The sequence below is a fragment of the Melospiza melodia genome, chromosome 11 (genome assembly GCF_035770615.1).
Source record: "Melospiza melodia melodia isolate bMelMel2 chromosome 11, bMelMel2.pri, whole genome shotgun sequence".
In the NCBI taxonomy this organism is placed as follows: domain Eukaryota; kingdom Metazoa; phylum Chordata; class Aves; order Passeriformes; family Passerellidae; genus Melospiza; species Melospiza melodia.
Window position 1 is genome coordinate 8,553,697 of NC_086204.1, and position 21,717 is coordinate 8,575,413.

A 21,717-nucleotide genomic window follows, 5' to 3' on the forward strand; every position below is an offset into this window, starting at 1 on the left:
CTTGAGAGATGTAGCTGTCAATATGTAGGTCTCTACTGACCCACATTAGGAAACAGAGGAACAGAGAGGGGCAAGTGACTATGGTCATTCACAAGTTGCAAGTTACTAAAAGCAGTAGCCATGTCAGCCATTCTAAAACTCTGCTAACACATGTGAATCAGTTCTGCAAGTGTGGGCTCTGCATTTAAACACATCATCTTGTACTCCACACAACCCAGCATTTGGCTCGTCTTTAAGTAGAAATGCTCATACAATGCAAAAGCAAAATGATCTAGCTCTTCATGCTTTGGCTGAATTGATAGCTACAACCCTGTAGTAGGCAAACCAGTGAAGACTCCTTGATTTCCAACATCTACATGCAGCTTTAAACATAAGAGATAAACTGAAAGCTGTTCTTAATCAAAATAACTAATTCTGCAAAATTCATATTATGCCAAAATCAAGGCTGAACATTCAACTGAGTAGGATTTAACACTGACACAATCACAACAATGATCAGCAGGAGAAGGCCACTTACAGGTTTTGCAACTTTCCAGTACTCTTGTATTATGGCAAATGCAGACATGCAAGACTGAAAACATTTTCTCCTCTCATTCCCAAACAAGAGCACAAGAACACAAGCTATGTTTCAAGTAACTAACAAATGCATATTACTGCAACTACTGCTGTGACTTAATTGTGAGCTCTTAAACTAAGCTGCAATAACCCTCCTCTGTAGCATGTCTTCTTAACTAACCATAGCTTCAGCAGAAGCTGCTCTCCACTACTTACAGCATTTTCTTCTGGGAAAATGTTAACACAAATAGTTGCTAAAGTACCTAGAACAGTTTTCTGGTAAATATTCACTGATTTTTCCTAAGAGGAAAAAAATAACTAAGGCTTTCTACAACTATTCATTCATTATAGCTTGACATTTCTCCTGTCTCACAAAATCAAAATATTTCAGCTCATTAATTCTTTTACAAACACATACTTCATCTTTCCTGATGCTACATTTTTTCTAAGCAAAGAGCCATAAAGTATTAAACCTTAATTTTTCAAGCTAAATGTATTACATATTTACTTTCTTGACTCTTGTGGTTTGTGCTATTTAGGAAGAAACAGGTACAAACACAACGCCAAACATGAAACAGATGAAGCTCATGGCTTTCTGTACATAAAATTAGACATGTCCAGCAGCAGTAAAGTCAAGAAGAACAGGCTCCTACACCCCAAGTTTGCCTCTGAGCAGAGCTGAACATAGGGGGAGAGAAAAAGAGTGATAGCAAACAAGACTAAGCACAGACTGCAGATTCAAATATAGTGTTGGTGTGCATGTGGAGTGCAGAGAAGTTTCTGCTGCTGAGCAGAAAAGCTGGAACTTGCACCACAGCCCTGATGCCTGGCATCACAGGATTAAGTATTGCTACTGAGTATCACTACAAACGTCAGCCCTTGAAAGGTTTACCAGCCTCATCTCCCTCCATCCCACCCCCCAGTGCTGCTCCAAACGCTGGTACCAACCTCCAGCCCCCTCATTTGGGTCTGCTGGCTGATCTGATGGTCAACTTGCTGCAGCTCCATGCGCAGCTGCTGCTCCCGTTCAGCTGAGGGCAACTGCTTCCCATGAGCAGCCACATCTGACATGGACAGCCTCTCCCTTTGGGATTGGAAAACAAGGAGATTTCAAAAAAAAAAATCTTTACTCCACTGGCACAGAAAAAAATAGAGAAGAGAAAATTTAGAGCAAGGCAAAGAAAAAATGCAGCAGTCCCACCTGTCACTGAAACGTCCCTGAGAAGGTATATTTTGATGAGGAGAATATGGAGAGCCTCCCCAGCCACCGTGGGTTTCATAAGGACTGTAGTCTACCAGGGAACAGAAGAAAACCACATTGCATTACTACAAAATCACCCTTTCAGTCATTCACCCAACACAAAACTAGACAGAGAAGAAGAAGAAAGGCCAGTCCTCTAATTATGAGAAGTTGAACATTTCTTTTGATTGAATGAACACAGACATACTCTCCTTGACCAGTCTCAAATGCCTAATACACGACTCTTCCTGTATGACTAACAGTCTGTGACAGCCTTCCAGAGTCTGAGACTGTGAAGGACTTCAGATACTCAGGCAGATGAGCAAACACAGAACAAAACTTACAGACATGATGATTGCAGTTATTTTTACTACTGAAGTTCCTAAAAGACTCAGGAGTTCATTGATAATTCTGACATATCTCAGTAACTACAGTTTAAATAGTAACTTTTCAGGGAAGTCAGAGCTCTACTTGTAATAAAGTCTAAAAAATTACTGCCTGAAAGAGCTAGAAGCAAGTTTGGGGGAATATAATAATTCAATATTTTCTTAAGGTTATGCAGTGCACCTCAAGAAAGAGGTCTCTTACTCTTTTGGAGTAAGACAGAAGGCCATATTATACATGTGCTTAGAAAATAGATGTGTTGGAAATGAACTACTTCTACTTTTTTGCTTTGCCTAACAGTACATGAGACAATGGCTGCATTAAGTTTGCAAGAGCAGCTACCCATAAAGCAGGAGAGCAGCAGTACAATAGTCCATCAAGATGGTTTTGCATAGTGTATTTGGGAAAGTGCAAGGCTTCTGGATTCTGCTGCTACAGATTTATAATAAGCTTCCTATCAGAGGGACTAGCAGAACAAAGTAACTTCTTCCAAACAGCAACAACATATCACTAACAAATACACTTGTATGCTCAAACATGTCACGGAATCACTGAATATGTCAAGTTGGAAGGGACCCATAAGGACCACAGAGTCCAACTCCTAGCCCTCCACAAACACCCCAACAATCCCACCCTGTACCCAAGAGTACTCTCCATACACTTCTGGAGCTCTGGCAGTCCTGGGGTTGTGACCATTCCCTGTTCAGTGCTACCCTCTGAGGGAAGAATCTTTTTCTGATATCCAATTTAACCCTCCCCTGACAGAGCTCCAGTCCTATCACTGGTCACTAGAGAGAATTCAGGGCCTGTCCTTCTGCACCCCTTGGGAGGCAGCTGTAGACTGCTATGGGGTCTGCCCTCAGTCTCCTCTTGTCTAGACCAGGTGATCTCAGAAAACTGTGGCAACCTTGTCCTGAATTCAGTCTTCTCAGTATAACCCTACCTGCAGTTATTTTAAGTGCCATTAACACACACCACAGCTGTACTTCTAAGACAAGATACAAGCTTAGAGGGCTTGTCTTCCAGGCAAGTAAAGAAAATAGCAACAAACAAAAAAACAGTCAACAAAATGCAAGAGAACAGATCATACCTGAAATGATGGATTTGGTGGCAGCTCCTGGAACTGCCATGGCCTGCATGGGCCCAGAGTTCTGGTACATGGCTTTGGAAGTACGGGAGATGGCCCCAAATCTTGACACAGTTGGGCGGTCTCCAAAGGGAATGAGGTCATCGTCCCCCGCCTCGGCCGCGCGCCGCTGCATGTCCAGTCGCTGCTCACGCATGGCTTTGCTGTCCACATTCTGCACAACACATGGAAAAGGCACTCCAAAACTCATTCCAAAACCAACAGGACACATTCCTCTCACAACAATTTGGTAAGTGCAGTTAGTTTCTCTTGTATTCTCTATTCCCTTGACTTTTCAACTAGTTTTTGTAGTCAGAGCGGACATCTTAATGGCCTACCTTAAGATGATCAGTACAACACCACAGTGATTTTTCACCACAGTGAAAAAGCTGAAAAACTGTCATTAAATCCAGAAGAAGAGAGCAGTAGCAAATGGAAACTGAGACAGAGAAAGTCTAATGGGAAGAGAAGAGGGGGAAAACCTCCCCCTCATATAAACTCAAAGAAGAGACCAGTGGGTATATCTGAGGAATACACATTCCTTCCAGAATCACAAAGAAATGTCTCTGAAGCCCAGTGCTAAGAATTGTATAACCTAACAGCCTGCAAATGACTCAGAATGGGAGTTTTTCAGCACCACACTTACTTGGACATGTCTGGTATATCTCTTCAGGCACTTTTCATAAAGCAGCACTACTGTTTGCAACATCCTGGTTTCTAACTCAGTTTCAGACTCAAACACCTTAATGGATCAGTATATGAGGAGAGAAGTGTTCACACTGTCCTCGAAGAGCTGAGTTAAATAGGAAAGCTATCTGTTGGCTACCACAAAATGTAATATGGTAACAATTGCCAAAATCAACTTAAGACTGCTAAAGAAGTAAAACTGTGCAGGTAGAACAAAAAGAGCAAGGTAAGTGGGACCACTACACCAAGAAAATTGTCTAAAGGTTACAACCTTTGGTATAGTCCAAATAATATAAAAATTAATAATAAAATTTTATTTTATAACAGAATAAAACTCTGCAAGCTTTCAGTGGGGATAAGGATTGCAGAAAACAGTTACCATATCTGAGGCAGGAATAAAGGGGGTGGAAACGGCAATAACAACTAAGTTGGAAGCTAAACTCAAGAAATGTAATACTTAGAAAGGGAAATATTAGGGAAAATCTACTTTGGAATTCTGGAAAAATAATACATTAAAAATACATTTAAATCTTGAGGCCACAGGATGCTAGTAGCAATTTTAATATCCTTCTATTTACTCAGTAAAGCTGCATGTCATCTGCAGAATATTCAGCATTATGCACTCCTGTAGTGTATAGTAGAGTAGTATCAGGTGATACTACTCCTGTCCTTCAAAAAAAGAATCTCTTATGAATGATTAAAAAAAAAAATCACTGAAGAATTAATTCAGTAAAGGTCTCTTGATAATTTTTTCCTGTGAGGAGGCAAAAACTGAAAAGCAGCAGAGATCCCATTTTGCTTATCTGAAAATTAGCTCTTAGGGCAAAGAATACTTTGTTTAGCCTTGAAAAAGGAGGTTATTTCTCTAGAACCTTATTACTCCTTGTAATTCAGCTGCAGGTCTTTTACACAGTTTTCTAGCAGCAGGGATGGAAGCCAAGAGCTGTTTATCACTCCTGGATGCTGCCACTTAGACAGCAATAAGCTGATTCCAAGTAATCTCAGTACTTCCCCAGGTCAAACGTGGCAGTGTGGTAACTCCGGGCAACCACACTGTGTAGGACTGACAGCAAGAGGACAGGTAAAAAGGACAAAGCTGCAGACGAAATGCAATTTTTTGCTCTGCTTTTTTCACTAGAAAGCCTCCTTTTTGGGTCCATTTCCAACAGCAGCTTCAAGATTTTACGAGGAAAGCAATTCAGCAGACAGAAAAAAGACAAATTTAATTCCAATGGGGCAGAGGGCTAAAGGGGAGTCTTTCTGAGGAGAAGCTGAACCAAAAAAAAAATCCTGATTTAATAAGTGGTTGCAACAGGTGAGCATCTGTCCACAGAAGAATGAATTCTGATGAGAAATGTTCCCCCCACCTCTTATTGGCCAAAGAAAGGTCTCCATGACTCCAACAATACAAAAATAAATCAATAGATCACTTTTGCAGATGAGGAGTGGAGGAGGATAGATGAATCTCTGTAAAATAGTTTCTCAGGCTAAACAGTCTTTTCTCCTGAAGAGCTTGAATGACTTGCTACGTGCATGGGCTACCAGCCTACTCCTCATGTTGAGTGATGTCTGAATGTTAGGAAGAAACTGAATAGTGGTGGTATGCAGGACTCCTCTTTATATTCTTCTCCATTCATGACTCCCAATAGTAACACCCAAGCAGCCCCTTTATTTTGCAACCTAGCAAAAATGCAGCAGCACAAAGTAAGATCACAGCCCACCTCCCAAAGTTCAGGGAAGGACTGAATAAATGCAGCAGAGATATAGAAATTGCCTTCAAGAAGAAACAGCCTAGTGAAAGTTTTGACTTTTCTCAAAAACTGCATGCAACTTTTGGGTACTCTTGTGGCCAAAAATCACAGTCCTACAAGTAAAAACTAGTAACACCCTTAACAGCAACAACAGCCACCTTCAAAGGAATTAATTGCCTAAAGTTAAGTTACAGCATCTTTCTCTGACAGAAAGAAATACAGGCAGCAACAGACGGACATGCTCAATTAAAAAGCTGCCAGGACAGAATAAGTTTTGCATTTCATGTAAATGCAAATAATAATTCTTGCACAATATTCTTGCTATCTATGGCTTCAGAGCAGAAAGGCTATACTGCAACTACATGCAGAATTTTGTACCAGCTACACAAGGGTAGGACTGCTCATAACTTTGAAAGCTAAGTGCTTCACACACCAGCAAATGCTTTCTGTGACTGCGATGCACTTCTGAGCTTAAATAAAAGTACTGCCATCATTATTTGGGGAAGTGCTTGGGAAACTGCCCATCATTGTGGAAAGCACATGAAAGTCCTTCCCAACCCACAGAAATATCCACCCTTCTGTTCTCCCCTTATCCCTGCATACCGCCATCTCCACACTCCTTGCTGCCACAACATCTTTGGGTTTTGCATCTTTGGTTCCAATGTAGGAGCCGATGGTGTCACAGGACCACGGAGAGTACTGGCTGTAGTCATTTCCTTTGTATTTCCCAGCTACCTTCAGGTCTTCATCCAAGTACTGTACAAAAACAAAAATCTGGTTCTGTAAGTGAAGGCAAGAAGCAGTTTCACAGCCATCCCTGTGCACTTCAACAGTAGTGAACTTGAGAAACATGACCAGGATTATTTTTTATCAGAAACACCACCCTCTGGAACTGGGCCAGAGAACACAAGAAGTGCATGAAATTCTGAGCCCCTGGCTACACTCCCAGTGCTGACTGTTCACTTGGCCAGTTCAAAGGTGATATTTTGACACTGGTTAAAAAAACAAATCTCTATCAAGCTGTTACTTCATTCTAAATATGTCAGGAGTAAAGTCTGGTAACTGTGAAGAGCGATTACTTCAATTAGTAATGGTTCTAAATTAATTTTCTTGGCTGCACCACAAACAGAGAGCTCAGGACCAGTGGTAGATCAACAGCCAGCTGAAATACTGGGGACTGTACTACAAGGGTTTCCCAGCTAGGCACGAAATTTACTTTGCCCAACACTTGCCAGTGCTCTATTGTTCTGATTTTCTTGTTGTCTACACCTACCAGCACGTAAAGGCCCAAGTATTTTCTAAACATGTCAGTATCTCATGTTTTGTCAAAATATGCTTACCTCCTCTGAGTGAAAAGGATGAGGCAAGGTTGGTGATGGTGCAAAAGGAGGTGGAGATATCACCTTCCTCTCTTCCAGCTGGGCCATGATCTCTTTTCTTCGTCGGTGAAGTTCATCCAGGCTGGGATGAGGCTGAAATGAAGACAGGAAAATGTTTCAGAGCTCCTGAAGCATAAAAGTACAAAATGAATAATTTTCTAAGTGTTGTTTATCTGAACAAGATAAGACAGCTATGTACTGCAAGGAGAGGGAAATACAGAGGACAGACAGAATCATTAAAACAACAAGTAATGATCACTTTGTTTAAGTCTACCTGTTAACTTTCATACATGACATACATTTTCCTACACTGGCCAGTGTTAGTTCAAGACACCCCACAAACAGGCAAGTGTTACAACTTGACAAAGTTCCCACTGGCACATGTTCAGCATGGCAAGTTCCATTACAGTCATGTAGGGTAACTTAATAGAACTCTACAGGTCAGTAGTCACATTTATTATTCACTTTGCAACAGAATTAAACACAAACACCGCACACTCAAACTGATAAATCTGTAAATTATGTGAAAAACACTTCCTATACCTGGCAATAGGATTCAGAACCTTTAATCTGAATGACTTAAGTCCAACTATTCTACAGAACTCAATTCCAGCTGGTGAGTTACCAAAACCAATTTGTAAACTTACAGCAGGAATACCCTCCAGTTAGCTATCTAACTAGAAAAATTCAGAAGAGCAGAATTTTTAATTCTTTTATCAAGGCAGGTTTGTTTAATGTTTATTATTAAGGTACAGAGTTGGTCAGTCACAGACGGGCAGTACAAGAATGCATGTGTGACCATTTCCACACGCTGTATTTAATCTGCACTTGAGTAAACCTCTCCAGCCTAATCTTTGCTGGAAAAGTCAGAAACGTATGAGATTTCCAATGCTTTTCTACTCGGAGCGCTAAAGCGGCCTACTTTTACATATTAACATCATTTCAACTTGAGAGTCGACTGAGAGTTGAAGGTAATTTAGTTACCTTCCAGTTTTTGGTCCGCTTCCTAAAGTTCAGACTTTCACAAAGGCCTTAGTACAAAACCATTCAATCCCCCAAGCAGTTTACGCTTTCTCTCCCAAAGCAAGCAGAAAACCACAGCGCAGAACCCATACCCTGTGGCAGGAAGGTCGGATCTGCCCGAGATGCGGAGCCACGGGGCAGTAAGGCTCCGTTTGCTGGTATCTGTCCCTGGCCTCGGGCACGTAGAGGGGCACGGCCGCCTGCGGGATGTCGATGGGCACGGGGCTGCCGCGCACCACGTCCTCGCGCTGGTAGGGCTGCACGGGCGGGTAGACGCGGCGGCCGTCGTAGTGCGGCGGGTACATGGGCTGTGCCAGGGCCGGGTAGCCCTGCGGCTGCGGGTACTGCGGGCTCACCACGCGCTCCGGCAGGTACGGCCCGTAGTGCTCCAGGTACGGCGCGCCCGCCTCGGCCGCCGACGGAGGGGGGCGCACAAAGCGAGACATGGACTGAGTGGGATAGTACACTCCTGAGGCGAGGCGAGGGGGGAAACACAAGATACAGAAAGTGATTAGCACAGCTGCTCACAAAAATGGACAGTAGAAAACCCTTAAGAAGTAAAAGTTGATCCAAAGCTCGAGTGACATTGTGTAATTACCTAAGATACCAGCATGGTGTCAATGTTACAGTAGCTGATGAAGAGCTGGTGAGACTGAGCCCACCACAGTGAATAGAAATACATCACCAGAATGTCTCTGCAGATTGCTACAAATGCTTTCAGCTAGGTAAGAATTAAAAATTAAACTGAAGATTGGTCTGTACATCTTCATCCATGCAACTAAATTCAATTTATCTCATGGAATCACAGAATGCCTGGGTTGGAAGAGACCTCCAAGATCATCAAGTCCAACCCATGCCCTAAACACCTTAACTAAACCATGGCACCAAATGCCATATCTGGCCTTTTTTTTGAACACATTCAGGGATGGTGACTCCACCACCTGCCCAGGCAGGCCATTCCAATACTTTATCACTCTTTCCATGAAAAATTTCTTCCTAATATCCAACCTATATTTCCCTTGGTGCAGCTTGAGACTGTGTCCTCTGGTTCTGTCAGTGCTGCCTGGAGAAAGAGACCAACCCCACCTGACTGCAGGCACCTTTCATGGAGCTGCAGAGAGTGATAAGGTCACCCCTGAGTCTCCTTTTCTCCAGGCTGAACACCCCCAGCTCCCTCAGTCATTCCTCACAGGGTTTGTGTTCCACGTCCCTCACCAGCCTTATCGCTCTTCTCTGGATGGGCTCAAGCATATCAGAACCACTGGGTGGGTAAAGGAACTTGGATTATCAGGATTTAAAGTCATTTAGAGATTTGTTCTATGTCTTGCTCAGGAGAAAGACATTTCAGAACTGTAAATCATGAAAGACTTGTAATATCACAATGCCTGGTTACCTGAAGATTCTATCCAGGATCTCTCGATAATTTTAAAACAAGCATGAATATGTGCATCACATCAAATTTTGTGGAAAACTCAGATGTTCACTTTTGGAACAAATGTAAGTAGTTTGTTTTTATTCAAAATGCTCTGCAACTTTCTCAGAAATGGTTTCCCCCATTTCACCTTTGCTTTCTAGAGCTTTTTCTGCTTTTAACTTTCCTTGGTCTGTCATTACTTATTTTTCTTTCACATTAACCTCACTTTATCTCATTTCTCTCTGTGTCCTCACATTGCCTAAGACTCATCCTCTGTTTTCATACAGATAGCCATATATCCTCTTTTTAATCCCCCTCAATATGATCTTTCTCCACGTGCTCTCTTTATAGTTAAATTTTTCCTCTTAGTTCCTTTTTTATGACATTTTCTTTTTCTGTGAACACTCTTCTCCAATTTCATTTATGTCTAGTCATCATATGCACTTTATTTCCATTTTCTCTGAGTCACACCAAATTAAGGTTTACCACCCTGGATCCCTCATCCAGCCCAGTTAGGAAGAACTGAAGACAGAAGGACTTGCAACACCTGAACAGATACAGGTATTGTTTTCACTTGCACTGAAGACTTCAGTCAAGGCATATAAAATCCTGCCAATTTCCATTTTATTATGACATGACCATATTAGTGTCTTTCATCCACGTCATTTGTAAGAGAACTTCAATTAAAGGGCTTAAAAACCAGAGTGGGAAGAAAGACTAAAATCAGCACAAGGATGAAAGAGCTTGGTGTCAATCTTACCTTGTTGGTAGGGCGCTGGCTCAAACGATGGGGCAGCCCCTCTGGGGTCTTGATAAAACATATCTGCTTGTTGTGCACTGTACAACTGAGACCCTCGTGGTACCATCTGCAACTGCTTGGTGACAGACACTGAGGGCAGATCAGCTGGCACCCGAGCAGGCACAGGATGAGGGTTCACTGGCAAGGCAGAAATAGAGCTCTTGGGAACAGATTCCAGCCTAAAGAAGTGGAAAGATGGCACTGCTCATTAAGGCCTGGTATAGTACTCTAACACTGTTATTTGTCTACACTCCACCTTCTGAAGGCTTCTATCACCTTCTCTAATTAAAATATAAGCAAACAGGGAATTAACACAGTTTAGAGTTTTAGCTTTAGCTTTCTACTCTTACTATATAATAATTAAAAATCCCCCCAACCAAACACAAGAACACCACAACTCCAGTTTTGTTTGTTTTTTAAAGAACTGGTTTCCTTTGTCTCTACTCCCCATTTACACCCACAACAACGTGAAGAACAGGTAGGAAGAGCCGTACAAGTCAGGAGGGGATCCAGGGGCACTGCTGCTCAGGTGGTCCATCTTCCCCGGCTTCAGGGCACTTTCATAACCAGAGTCAGTCCCTCGAGAAATCAGTTGTGTCACTGTGCTGCCTGTTGACACAATTCCATTTGGCAGAGCAGAAGTTTTCCTATTGGGCATGTCCACTCCCCCTTCCTCTGAGAGGATAGCTCCTGAAGGCAGGCCCACCTCATTCAGCTGGCCCAGGGAGGCACTAAGGGGTCTTCGGGGAACGAGACGCTTGTTCATTTTACGGAATCTTCAGAAAAAGAAACCACATATCAAAAATTGAAACAAAAAAAAAAAATTAAAAGGACTTGTACTTTCAAGATTTTTCAAACATGGACTCTACTGAAAGCTTCCTTTTATTCAAATTCTTCAAGGGGCTTATGAAAATACCTCTTAGACTACAACTTCTCTGATAGCTGATTTATTAATCAGAATTTCAATCAGAACAAGAATGGACTTTTAATTACAAGTACATCAAGAATTCACAGGTAAACTTCACACAGCAAACTTACAAATCCTACTTTCTTTACACATATATGCATCTCAAGAGAAGAAAACCAAAACCAAGCATCACATAAAGTACTACTATCATATAAAATATAGTAATACAAGCTTCAGAATAAGAATCACAGACTGTTCAAGCCTGTTTTATTCAGAGAAGAAACTAATAGCAGAAAATTTCAGTGAAAAAATATGAAGTTATACCCTTTTGCTCCGCTTGTCCAATAATAAGCCAAGTGTTTACTGCCACATGATATATTTTAAAGTATATCTTAAGATTAATGTTACTATATCAATACACAGCTTACACCATTTTTGCTGTTTGATAAAGTGATTGCAGATATAAAAACTCTATGAACATGCAGCAACTCCAAAAATCTAACTGCTTCTGACTAAAGCCTGAAGAAATACAGGCATTTTAACCAAAGCTCCACAGAAACCAGCAGGCCAACAGTACTGGAGAACAAATTCCAGAGTTGAAGGTGCTCCTCTAAATACCCTGCCATTAGTTCAAGTCCCAGAATGCAAGTATGAGAGCACACTGGCAGACCTGAGTGTTCTCACTGAACAAGAAGCAAATAGCATTTCTTCAGCAGGGTTGAAGCCAACACTTTGATATCATAAATAACAGTCAGAGTGAGATGGGAACCCAGACTAGGAATGTATACAAATTACTGCAGAAAAAGGTGGCAACTGATTGATTACTCAATCCTTAGATAATCTCTGTAGTTGCCCATGTGCATTAACAGCAACACAAGAGAGACAAAAAGGGGTTTTATTGTTGGGGCTCTTTTGCTTTTTAGATGTTGTTGCAGTCTCCACACGTGCAGGACACAAATGAATTTTTAAAAAGTTCAGTTCTTGCCTACGGACACTGCATGTTTGTCCCTTGTCAAGAGGGAATGAGCTGCTGTTTAAGCAAGTTTAGGTGATAATATGCTATCTAAACATTACCACACATTTCCCCATAACCTTCCTCCCAAGTTAAAGCTATATATAGAGAGAGAGGAGTCACACAGCAACAGCAATGAATATTAGTCACACAAAGCATTTTTAAAAGGAAGAGTGCTAACACAACAGCTACTTAAAGGAATTAAGCAAAGATAAAAGGTATAAGGAACAATCAGAACTCCCAAGTTCCCCACCCACCCACAGAACCTGAACAAATATTCTCTACAGCCCAGGACAACATTAATACTAAGGCAAGCAAGTCAGTCTGGCTACACCAGGCCTCTCCCCCCTGCAAAGCTGACAAACAGTCCTTGATACATACACCTGGCTCAGGGCTGTAACACTGACCCACCATCCAACACAGGTCAACAAAATCATCCCAAAGCTGCACTACCAATCTCCATTTCATTAGCATGATGACAGAAGACAAAAAACTCTTCAACTGTTTCTGCAGCACACAAGTACTGGAGTCCTATTCCTTGTTCATATGAATAACTGTCTTTGTCATTCTAACACCACATGCTCCGCTCTTCTTTCTCTGTGTTTTGTCTATGCACTGCATGCTGGCTATAGAGGCCATGAACTGACATTAATGCTTTGAGCTTCAGATTAAGAAATGAAAAAGGAACACTGCATGCCAATCCTGAGCCTTTGCAGTTTTCTTCTCATTAAAAAGCACCTTTTCTTTGAATTTTTAAAGCAAGTAACGAGCTAATATACTACGGAAAATACACTGTATTTATTTATTTTAGCTCCTAAATAATCCATTTTACTTAAAAGAAATTAAAACAACCTGCAGAACAACAGAATCTTGCTCTTGCATAACTGGTAACCCTCCCAAATCTGTAATGGATCTAGACTGCAGATTTGATATGAGCATCATTTTTTAACTTTACAACAGATGTAACCAATCGAAAGTACCTGCATGAAATTTTTTGACAGATTGCACAAAGAATTGTTGCAGGAAAAAATCTTGAATTGTTTGTTTTTAGCTCTTTGAAGAGCTAGCAACACATTCCTTACATTTGGAAAACTGCCAGCAACCTACCTGAATGAAAAGGGAAGAGGAGAAGTACCCCCAAACAGCCACTGTGAATGCTGTCACACAGCATGTTTAGTCACACTTAAGAAGTAGAGAAAACAGCCCACCTCCAAAAAGTTTGGATAACACTAGTGTAGCACCACACTTTCAGAGCTGCATTGCTGATGAACAAAGCAAATATCCTGCTGTATGGAAGAACAAGTAGCTCCAAAACCTAAGAAATGACTGTTACAAGTTTATCACATTACTTCTTACTAGTTTAACAGCCAGGTTATACCTCCTTTGCCCCTCATTCCTAAATATGAGAAATAACTCTTATAGACAAGATGAAACAAAGACTGGACTGCTTTCTACTAGTAGAACACTTACTTTTCCAGCTCCTCCTGTGAGTGTGCAAAGGTGCAGCTGGCTCCCCTGGGACATCCTCCTCTCTGCTTCATGTCCCGGCACATGTATGTCTTGTACTTGCTGTGCTGAGGGGGCTGACAAGGGTAAAGAGACCAGGTGAGATACCTGACCATGAAAAGCACTTAGCCAAGCTGAATGTATCATCTTATCAAAGGCCTGGAGTTTCACTGTTGATAATTCCTCTAATTCAAGTGTTTCTGGAATAGCTGACATGAAATAAATGACTGAAGTACTTGGGTTTGGTTCTTCAACAGTGCCAACAGATTCAAGAGTACATGTTTTGACAACTAAGTCACTCTCAGTTTTCTACAGCATTTTTAGTCAAACTCCTTACTGGAGAGCTTGACTGGAACACAGCTGTACATTTTAAGACACAGTTAAGAGGACAAAACTGACACAGGATGAAAAAATTACCAGTAATCAGATATACCTTTTCAATAGTGCACCAAGGGAAACATCTGTAAAAGTCAACACGCTTTCTGGGAAGCCAAAAGGTGAATATCTGTCAGAAGCCACCTGCAAACTGTTGGGTTTTTTTGTTTTATTTTGGTTTGGTTTTGGGAGGGTTTGTTTGTTTGGTTTTAGTTTGGTTTGTTTTGGGGTTTTTTTTGCCTTCTACTGCAGTGGGAAGATCCAGGCAGAGTGAACATAAGCCACACAACCTTTTACTGGCCACTGTTGCCAGGTAGTGCAACTTTACCCAGACCTCCCTTTCCTACTCACAGGCTCCAGGCTCCCTTCCCAGCAGCACAGCATGTACCACAGGCTCTCCACAACAAAAACTCTTGATGTTTTTCCCTCCCAGATTCCCACTTATGCATTTCTACTGTTTTTCCTTTTGCTGGTGACAGTGCTCATTATCCATCCCAAGTAATGCAAAAAGATGAAACAGCAGTAATAGTTCACTTTAATTTTTGGTTTTTTGGCAGAGATAATCTTTTCACTAGTTGAGCTCCCCAAACCAGCTCTCCAAGAGGATGAGTGCCAAGGAGACAGAGGAGTAGGACTGGGACAGGCAGCTCTGTACTTCAGCAGCATTTATATCAACTGAGCTACACAATAAAATGACATCAAAGGAATGTGTGATAAGGTAACTATGAAAGAAGTTAATATACAATTATATTGTCACTGCTGAAACAAAAAAATTTGTTTCAGGAACTTGGATTGCACCTTCATATAAACTGTTCTTAAATCTTCAAGCTTGACAGACCACTCAGCACAGGTATAAGGATGATCTCATTAACAAAGAGCCAGGTGGCTGAAATATGTCACATTAAAACAAAACCAAGAAAATCCCCATAAATCACAGCAGCACCCAGTGTCCCTTCCCCACCCTGTACTCAGGAAGGTTGTTATGCATTTCCCTAAGCATGCAGCTGGATCAGACTGTTCTCCTTCCATCCTAGTGAGCTCTGAAAATCACTTCAACAGGTTTCCGAGGTAAATATGTGTTGTTTCATGTTTTTTCCTTTCTTGTTTCTTTTTTGATAAATATGAATTGCAGTGATGTTTTCAATTAGCTTCCTGTCAAACTAAATCTTTCCAGATGACATTAGTAAACCTCTACTATAAGATACAGCCAATAAAACTTAGGGCTACATATTTCCCAAATGATTTAGCTTTTACCTGTTGTTGATCTGTTCCTTTTTTGCTGTGATTCTGGATATAATCAACTAAGCCATGAACCACAGTCCTCACAGCAACTAGTCCATTTTCCAGTTGTTCCCATGTTGGAGGTGGAGCATCTGTTGCATGGAAAGCAAACATCAAACAAAGGGAAAAAATCAGAAAGATTTTCCAAAACCAGGTACAAAACCCCACAACAGTATCACAAAACTTGACTAGCCAAGTTTATAAAAAACATTCCATCAGTAGATAAAAAGCTTTCAGCACCTCAATTCTGGGACGCTTAGCTCTTACAGAATAGAGGTATCTATCAACTCAAGCCTGAACTGCACAAAATACCAAATGAGCCAGCAAGGCCATTATCAAAATGTAAAATTATTTCCTTTTACAAGAACTTTCTCATCTCACAAGAACTCCAGAGCAAAGGCACTGTACAAACTCTTCTCACCTAGAAAAACATCAGGTTCAAAATCCCTCTTTGCATTCAAACTCCTGGAGGTAAAATTATTCCATACAATACAGTCATCCTGGCCTGGTAACACAGGCACAGGTGTAGAACAGCAACAGAAATGAATGCCTCTCATGTGGAAAAAACATCACAAGGCAAATCTGTGAATCAGACCACCATCAAAACCACTGTGAATAAATTGTACAGTCTCAATTCTATAGAAGCACTTTTTCTTTTTAGCCAATTTACTTTCCTAAGTTTTTGAATCTGTTCCAGCAGCTGACACTCCCTCTGTGTGCCTGCACACTCTGCTGCAAAAGACAGTACCTCAAAGAGCCTTTCAAGATTTTTAGCAGAATTAATGACATTATATTCCACTCACAGGGACTAAATTCTTCCACAAGTACTTCAACATGCTTCCCTGCTGTTCTTTAGGCAGCTCAACAGAACAGAAAAAACCACAAAGACCAGACTTGGCTACTGAAATCAAGAGAGGCTATTAGTGATGCCACCTTCCAGACCAGTTTTTTGCAAACAAATTTGCAGTGCACAGCTGTGTCCCCAGCTTGTTTCAGTATGTAAGATTTGGGAAGAAAGCACTGCATCTCCTTTAGCTGTGAAGTACAGCTGGTCCTCATTGGAAAGGAAGTTTAACTTCTGTTTGTTTAAACAAATATGAAGTACAATTTTTCATCTCCTGAAGCTGTAGTTTATATCTTTTTACTATTTTGATATATAATATTGATTTTACAAATTTTAGCAGGTATAAAATAATACTGCAGCCACAGGACTTGGTTCTGTCCCTTCCCACCTCCCTCAGATAGTCCTTACAGCACTGCTGACTTTTCCAACAATTTCTATCTTTCTCTCCTCTGTCAACAGCTTCGTTTCTATTTCCCAGTTAAATTCTTTCCAACTATCTTCTACTTGCCAGGCTCTTTCCTAGTTTTGCAGAATTACCTATGAACAAGAAAAATACTGAATTCTGCAGGGTAACAAACCATTCTTGTCTAGACTGACTTTTGTCTAGCTTCTCTCTATTCAATCTATCAAATTTCTACTTTGGAATCCAAAACTCTTTAGTTGATGAGTAAGGAGGACGTTTCCTTACACTTGATGATCAGCTTTCAATCCTTGAACAGTGTTAAGCTCATTTTGCTAAACTTAAAGGTTTTTATTGAAACACCCAGATTTACCTGGACTGGGATCAATATTTGCTAGGAGCTCTAGGTGAGGTCTGAGACGATTCAAGTTAGCTGGATCTCCAGTCCTCTGAAGAGCAATAGTTAATTCCTGAACACTCTGTGCAAACGAGGCTGGGGTCTGCAACTTAAAAAAATGACCATAATTAACTTTCCACAGGCATAGCAATCCTCATGGTTTCTGAAGGCTGCTCCACAGACAAGGACTGTCTCTCAAAACTAGAGATAAAGATCTTTCACAGAAGCCCATTTCAGTGAACCCCTTCTATTATGAATGCACAGTTCTTTGACATTGCATTAAATTACACTTTGAAATACACAAAATCAAGGCTGATGTTATTTCTAGCAATAAAACCCACTTCTTTTGTGTTGTGCTGCTACCCAAGAAAAAAAATGGGCCATATTGGAAACCATTTAATTTAGATTTCTGGAGAGTCTAATATCTCCAAACCCCAAAACAACAGGCTTGCACCCTGTTTTAAATTGAGTACAGTAAGCAGAAAATAAGGAACAAGATGGCTGAAGGAAAAGATAGCTAGCAACATTCCATTTCCTAACATCACTGAATTCCAGTTTTAAAACTGTTTATTCTACCTAGATCCTTCAAGAGATGTTTGGCAGGACGCTTCAAAAGGTGGGCAAAGGCATAAATACACAGCAGAAGCTATCTTGAAGCTAATTCCCGCGCATAGCAGCCAAAGCAGTTGCTTCACAGCTTTCATAACCATTCAACAAGGTTCAGTTCTTCCCACCTAATTTAGGCATTTACAAAAGCATCCCCTAACCTAAAAGTCCATTTATCCTATGTTGCTTCTGAACACAGAGAGATCTGGGCATTTCCAGAGTTTAAGTATTTTATTATACAAAATGTGTTTCCACCTCTCTGTCTTCAGACACAGACACGTGGACTCATTTTTTTTCCAACTGATGCACTAACGTCAGGCCCAGAAACATGGACCATTAGCCTCTGTCACTACACTGGCACTTATCAGCTGTTCATAAATGTCACCCCCCAATTATTTAGCTAAACTTTGTGGGTCTCCATCTGCAGAAAGAAGTAAAGTAGCGAAAATGTCCAGATGGCAGAGGAAGCAAGATTCATTAGATTACAAATATATATTCTAATTATTTCGGATGTAACAGGTTTTGAAATAACAGGACAAATTATTACTGGGCAAGCGCACATGGGCACAGTTTCTGAGTTCAATTTACAAACAGCTGCAAACAAGATGGACTGGGCTGGTTCTGGGTGGCTTTACCTTGTCAATGATACTCTGCATGTGGGATTTGTGACTCTGGTCTCCATAGAGGAGCGAGGACCACTGGTCTGGCGCGATGCGCAAACCCGCCTCCATGGCTATCTGAACGATCTGCGAGTCGTGCTCCCTTCTCAGAGCTTCGTACGTCCGAAACTCCTCCTTCAGCTGCATCAGGGAGGAGTCCTCATCTCGTTTGGTCACCTAGAGAGGGGAAATGAGCCAAATGCAATTAAGCAGGATAAGCCCAAGATTAGTGAAGTCGAGGTAAGTGACGTCTTTGGTCACATCTAAGTCCTTCTCCCAAACTAAAACCAACTATAACACCACCCAGTGAACACCAGTTCCTACCAAAGTAATGCACACTTTATAGCGTGGAACCACTATAAAATGGACACAAAACACTGCTAACCTGGACTCTGACCCACATACCAGTCAAACTGTCACACTTTCTAAATGACTTTACAGCATCCACACCTTCAATCAAGATATTCTGTTTGCATTGCAGAATTTTATTTGAGGGTACAATTAGCAAAACCTAAGTGTTTTTCCACTCATTTAGCAAAAGACATTTAAGTTGAGCATCTAGTAACGGATATTAAATACTGAGAAGTATATTAAGCAGTTTTTCTTCATATAGCTGACACCCAAAAGTCTCCTTTTTCTTTGATTCTAACCACAACACAACTGAATTAACAGAATTGGTGATTTTTCTGACTTTAAGCCACTTCTAAGAAGGTAAGTATGCTGCTTTACATCCAGGTTTTGTAACAGTACCTCCATGAAACGAGGCAAAGGCAAAACCTATCTTTGCAGCTTCAAGTTGCTATTTCAGCCTGCACTGCCACCACAGCTGAATGACAAAGAACTCTAAATTCATGTGGGACTTAATGAGCAATACTTCCTCTAAGTACACATATTTTTAGCACATTAAATGTTACAGGACAATGAAAACAAAGAGAAAACCATTGGTTTTCATAGCATTACAAAACCTCCAGTCAGAATCTTCTTCCTACCTTGAAGCAGGAGGCTCTGTAAAGGAGCTGGACAACGTGCCCAATGCTAGTCTTGGAAGCCTGAGGGAATCGTGGCTCCAGTCTCTGCACCACAAAGAGAACCAAGACCTTCCGTGACAGAGCAGATCCATCTTCCAAAGCCAGCAGAACCAGCTTTAGAGCCTCCTCTTGCATTGCTGGGAGTCAGGAGAAATGCAAAAAGAGACAAAAGATGAGAGAAGCCCAAGTAAAACCTTTGCAGTTTCTTGTTCCCCTACAATTGGGATAACAGCTAAAAACTCCCACCAACAGAACCACAAAGCCACAGAGAAAAAAAGGAATTGGGCAAGAAGGGAGGGCAAAGAGAGAAGGAACCCCTCCAGATTCCCAGACTGTGACTTAGGAAAATTATTATGATTTACTATTATATATTATATTAATATTATTACTGCTACCACTACAACATCATCCATTTTGGGCATCATCTGATAAGAAGGTTCCTGTCTGTACATCTCTTGATCATTAATACAAATTTTCAAAGTGTATTGCCTACATCCCACACTTATCCCAGAAGAAAAAGCTGACAGGCTAAGGAAGAGCAAGGTTCATTTCCATAAAAAAAGAGTGTCCACACCAATCAACCAGGCTGCAGCACTGCTATTTTGCTACATAACCAACCTCTCTTCCCTGAACCGGTATGAAAGTTAGTATCTCAAAATCAGTCTTCATCTCTTTCAGTCAGGAAAAGCTTCACTATTTTTTCATTAAGAAATTGGCTTCATATTTCAAGACTCAACAAGTGAAGTCTATATTTTCAATAATGAGACTTCATTTTTTAAGTAACATTGATTTCTTTCTAGTATTTTAAGCAAAAGAATTTAATTTATAAATGCACAACTTCTTAAAAGTGTGTACACGTAACTGAAACAAATCTATCCCCACAACTGTTTTGTATGTTTATTACCCTAAGTAGGAAAAACAGCCATGTCAGTCACTTCCAGTAACCTTATTTTTTCTAGAAAGATCTTCAAGGAATAGACAAGAACAGAAGGACACCTATTCTGAATTTTACAGAACACTTGAAAAAGCATTAAGCATACAAGAAAACCCAACAGAAAAATAATTAATTCTGAAGATTACTATTAAGAAATTAGGCTGTTGCTTAGTAAAATCCCTTGGGCAACTGGACAGCCATTTGTCAATGGCTGAATTCTAAAGTGCTTCTAGCACAGCAGTGATAGTGTGATGACATCTACCTGGCCCAAGGAACTGGCAGCCTCTGGCTCTCACTGCAGCCCAGAGGTTGGAGGAGAGCTGCTGAGGGTTCTGATGCTGGAGGATGAGCTCTGTGACTGTTCTTTCACCCAGCGACCGCGCTGCCCGCATGGCTCTGATGCGCCCTTCCTCCTCCACCAGCTGGCAATGGACCAATGTCACCAGCTTCCTCTGCATGGGCCGGCTCAGCACGCTCTGAGTCGTGCTGTTAAGACCCACACCTTCAAAATAAAATGAAACAGATTAAAAACTACCTCATACTCCTCTTTTTGTGCCAGTCTGCAGTGACTGTGCTGGACAAGTGCAAACCTAGCTCTCCTGGTGTCCATTTTGTCAAAGGGAATACTAGTCAAGGCATATGATAAGTTCATTTCATTTGTTTCACCTGGTAACAAAAGCAGTTTTCTGGTAGTCAGCTTCCCCACAAGCTTAATCTTGTGATTGACAGATGTGGCTTTTTAAGAAGCCAGATCAGTCAATCTGAACCTCTAATGTTGGTAGCTTGTCCCACACCCTCCCATACAGATTCCCAGTTCACCCCTTATTCATGGACTTTAGGGATCACTTGGACATTTGTTTGTTTTCAGAACATATTTACTTTCTTGCCTACATGTAGTACCTTCTCTGTTTAGGTTTAGAGCTTACATGAGTCCTGAGCTGCATGGGTGATGTTTAATTTTGTGCCAAAACTCTGAATCACAAACATGCTGAGAGCCACCTAATTCAGGTTAAAGGAAGAGGTGACTCACTAGACAAACAGCTGCTATGCTGAGTTTGCTCTATAGCCAGAGCTTGTTCACTGGGCCACCAATTCCCAGAGTGATTCTGCTGTCACACTGCGCTGGTCACAAAAGACTCAGCTTCTCAAAAAAATCATTTTTTTGATAACCTCATGCCCATGGTGCTCAACTTCACTACTTGGGCTGACAGACTGCCCAAATCCAGCACACGTAATATACATAAAATCCATACTCTTCAACACAGTGCAGGTTTGATAACTTAGAATTACCCAGATTGACCCAGCTCTTGTATTTGACCTTGTATAAACCAAGTATTACTTATAATTTTCTTTATCTATCTTATATGTAGTATCTTTCTCTTATGAGTTCATTCATCCTCTACAGAACAG

At 41.1% G+C, this 21,717-nt stretch overlaps 1 protein-coding gene across 12 annotated transcripts in view; it reads right to left on the reverse strand.

Annotated features, from left to right (window-relative positions):
• Window positions 1-21,717, reverse strand: part of RC3H1 (ring finger and CCCH-type domains 1) — a 73,653-nt gene that overhangs the window by 20,304 nt on the left and 31,632 nt on the right. For 8 of the 12 annotated variants that reach the window (XM_063165500.1, XM_063165488.1, XM_063165498.1 and 5 more), the window contains exons 4-17: window positions 20,570-20,809; window positions 19,335-19,510; window positions 18,322-18,522; window positions 17,057-17,189; window positions 15,413-15,531; window positions 13,748-13,860; window positions 10,853-11,134; window positions 10,320-10,537; window positions 8,238-8,614; window positions 7,084-7,215; window positions 6,347-6,517; window positions 3,270-3,480; window positions 1,757-1,847; window positions 1,504-1,639 (exon numbers count right to left, since the gene is read on the reverse strand). In XM_063165500.1, the coding sequence (XP_063021570.1) occupies window positions 1,504-1,639; window positions 1,757-1,847; window positions 3,270-3,480; window positions 6,347-6,517; window positions 7,084-7,215; window positions 8,238-8,614; window positions 10,320-10,537; window positions 10,853-11,134; window positions 13,748-13,860; window positions 15,413-15,531; window positions 17,057-17,189; window positions 18,322-18,522; window positions 19,335-19,510; window positions 20,570-20,809 (2,600 nt within the window). The remainder of the gene's footprint in view (window positions 1-1,503; window positions 1,640-1,756; window positions 1,848-3,269; window positions 3,481-6,346; window positions 6,518-7,083; window positions 7,216-8,237; window positions 8,615-10,319; window positions 10,538-10,852; window positions 11,135-13,747; window positions 13,861-15,412; window positions 15,532-17,056; window positions 17,190-18,321; window positions 18,523-19,334; window positions 19,511-20,569; window positions 20,810-21,717) is intronic. The other 4 variants (XM_063165496.1, XM_063165495.1, XM_063165491.1 and 1 more) reach the window with 1 other exon arrangement.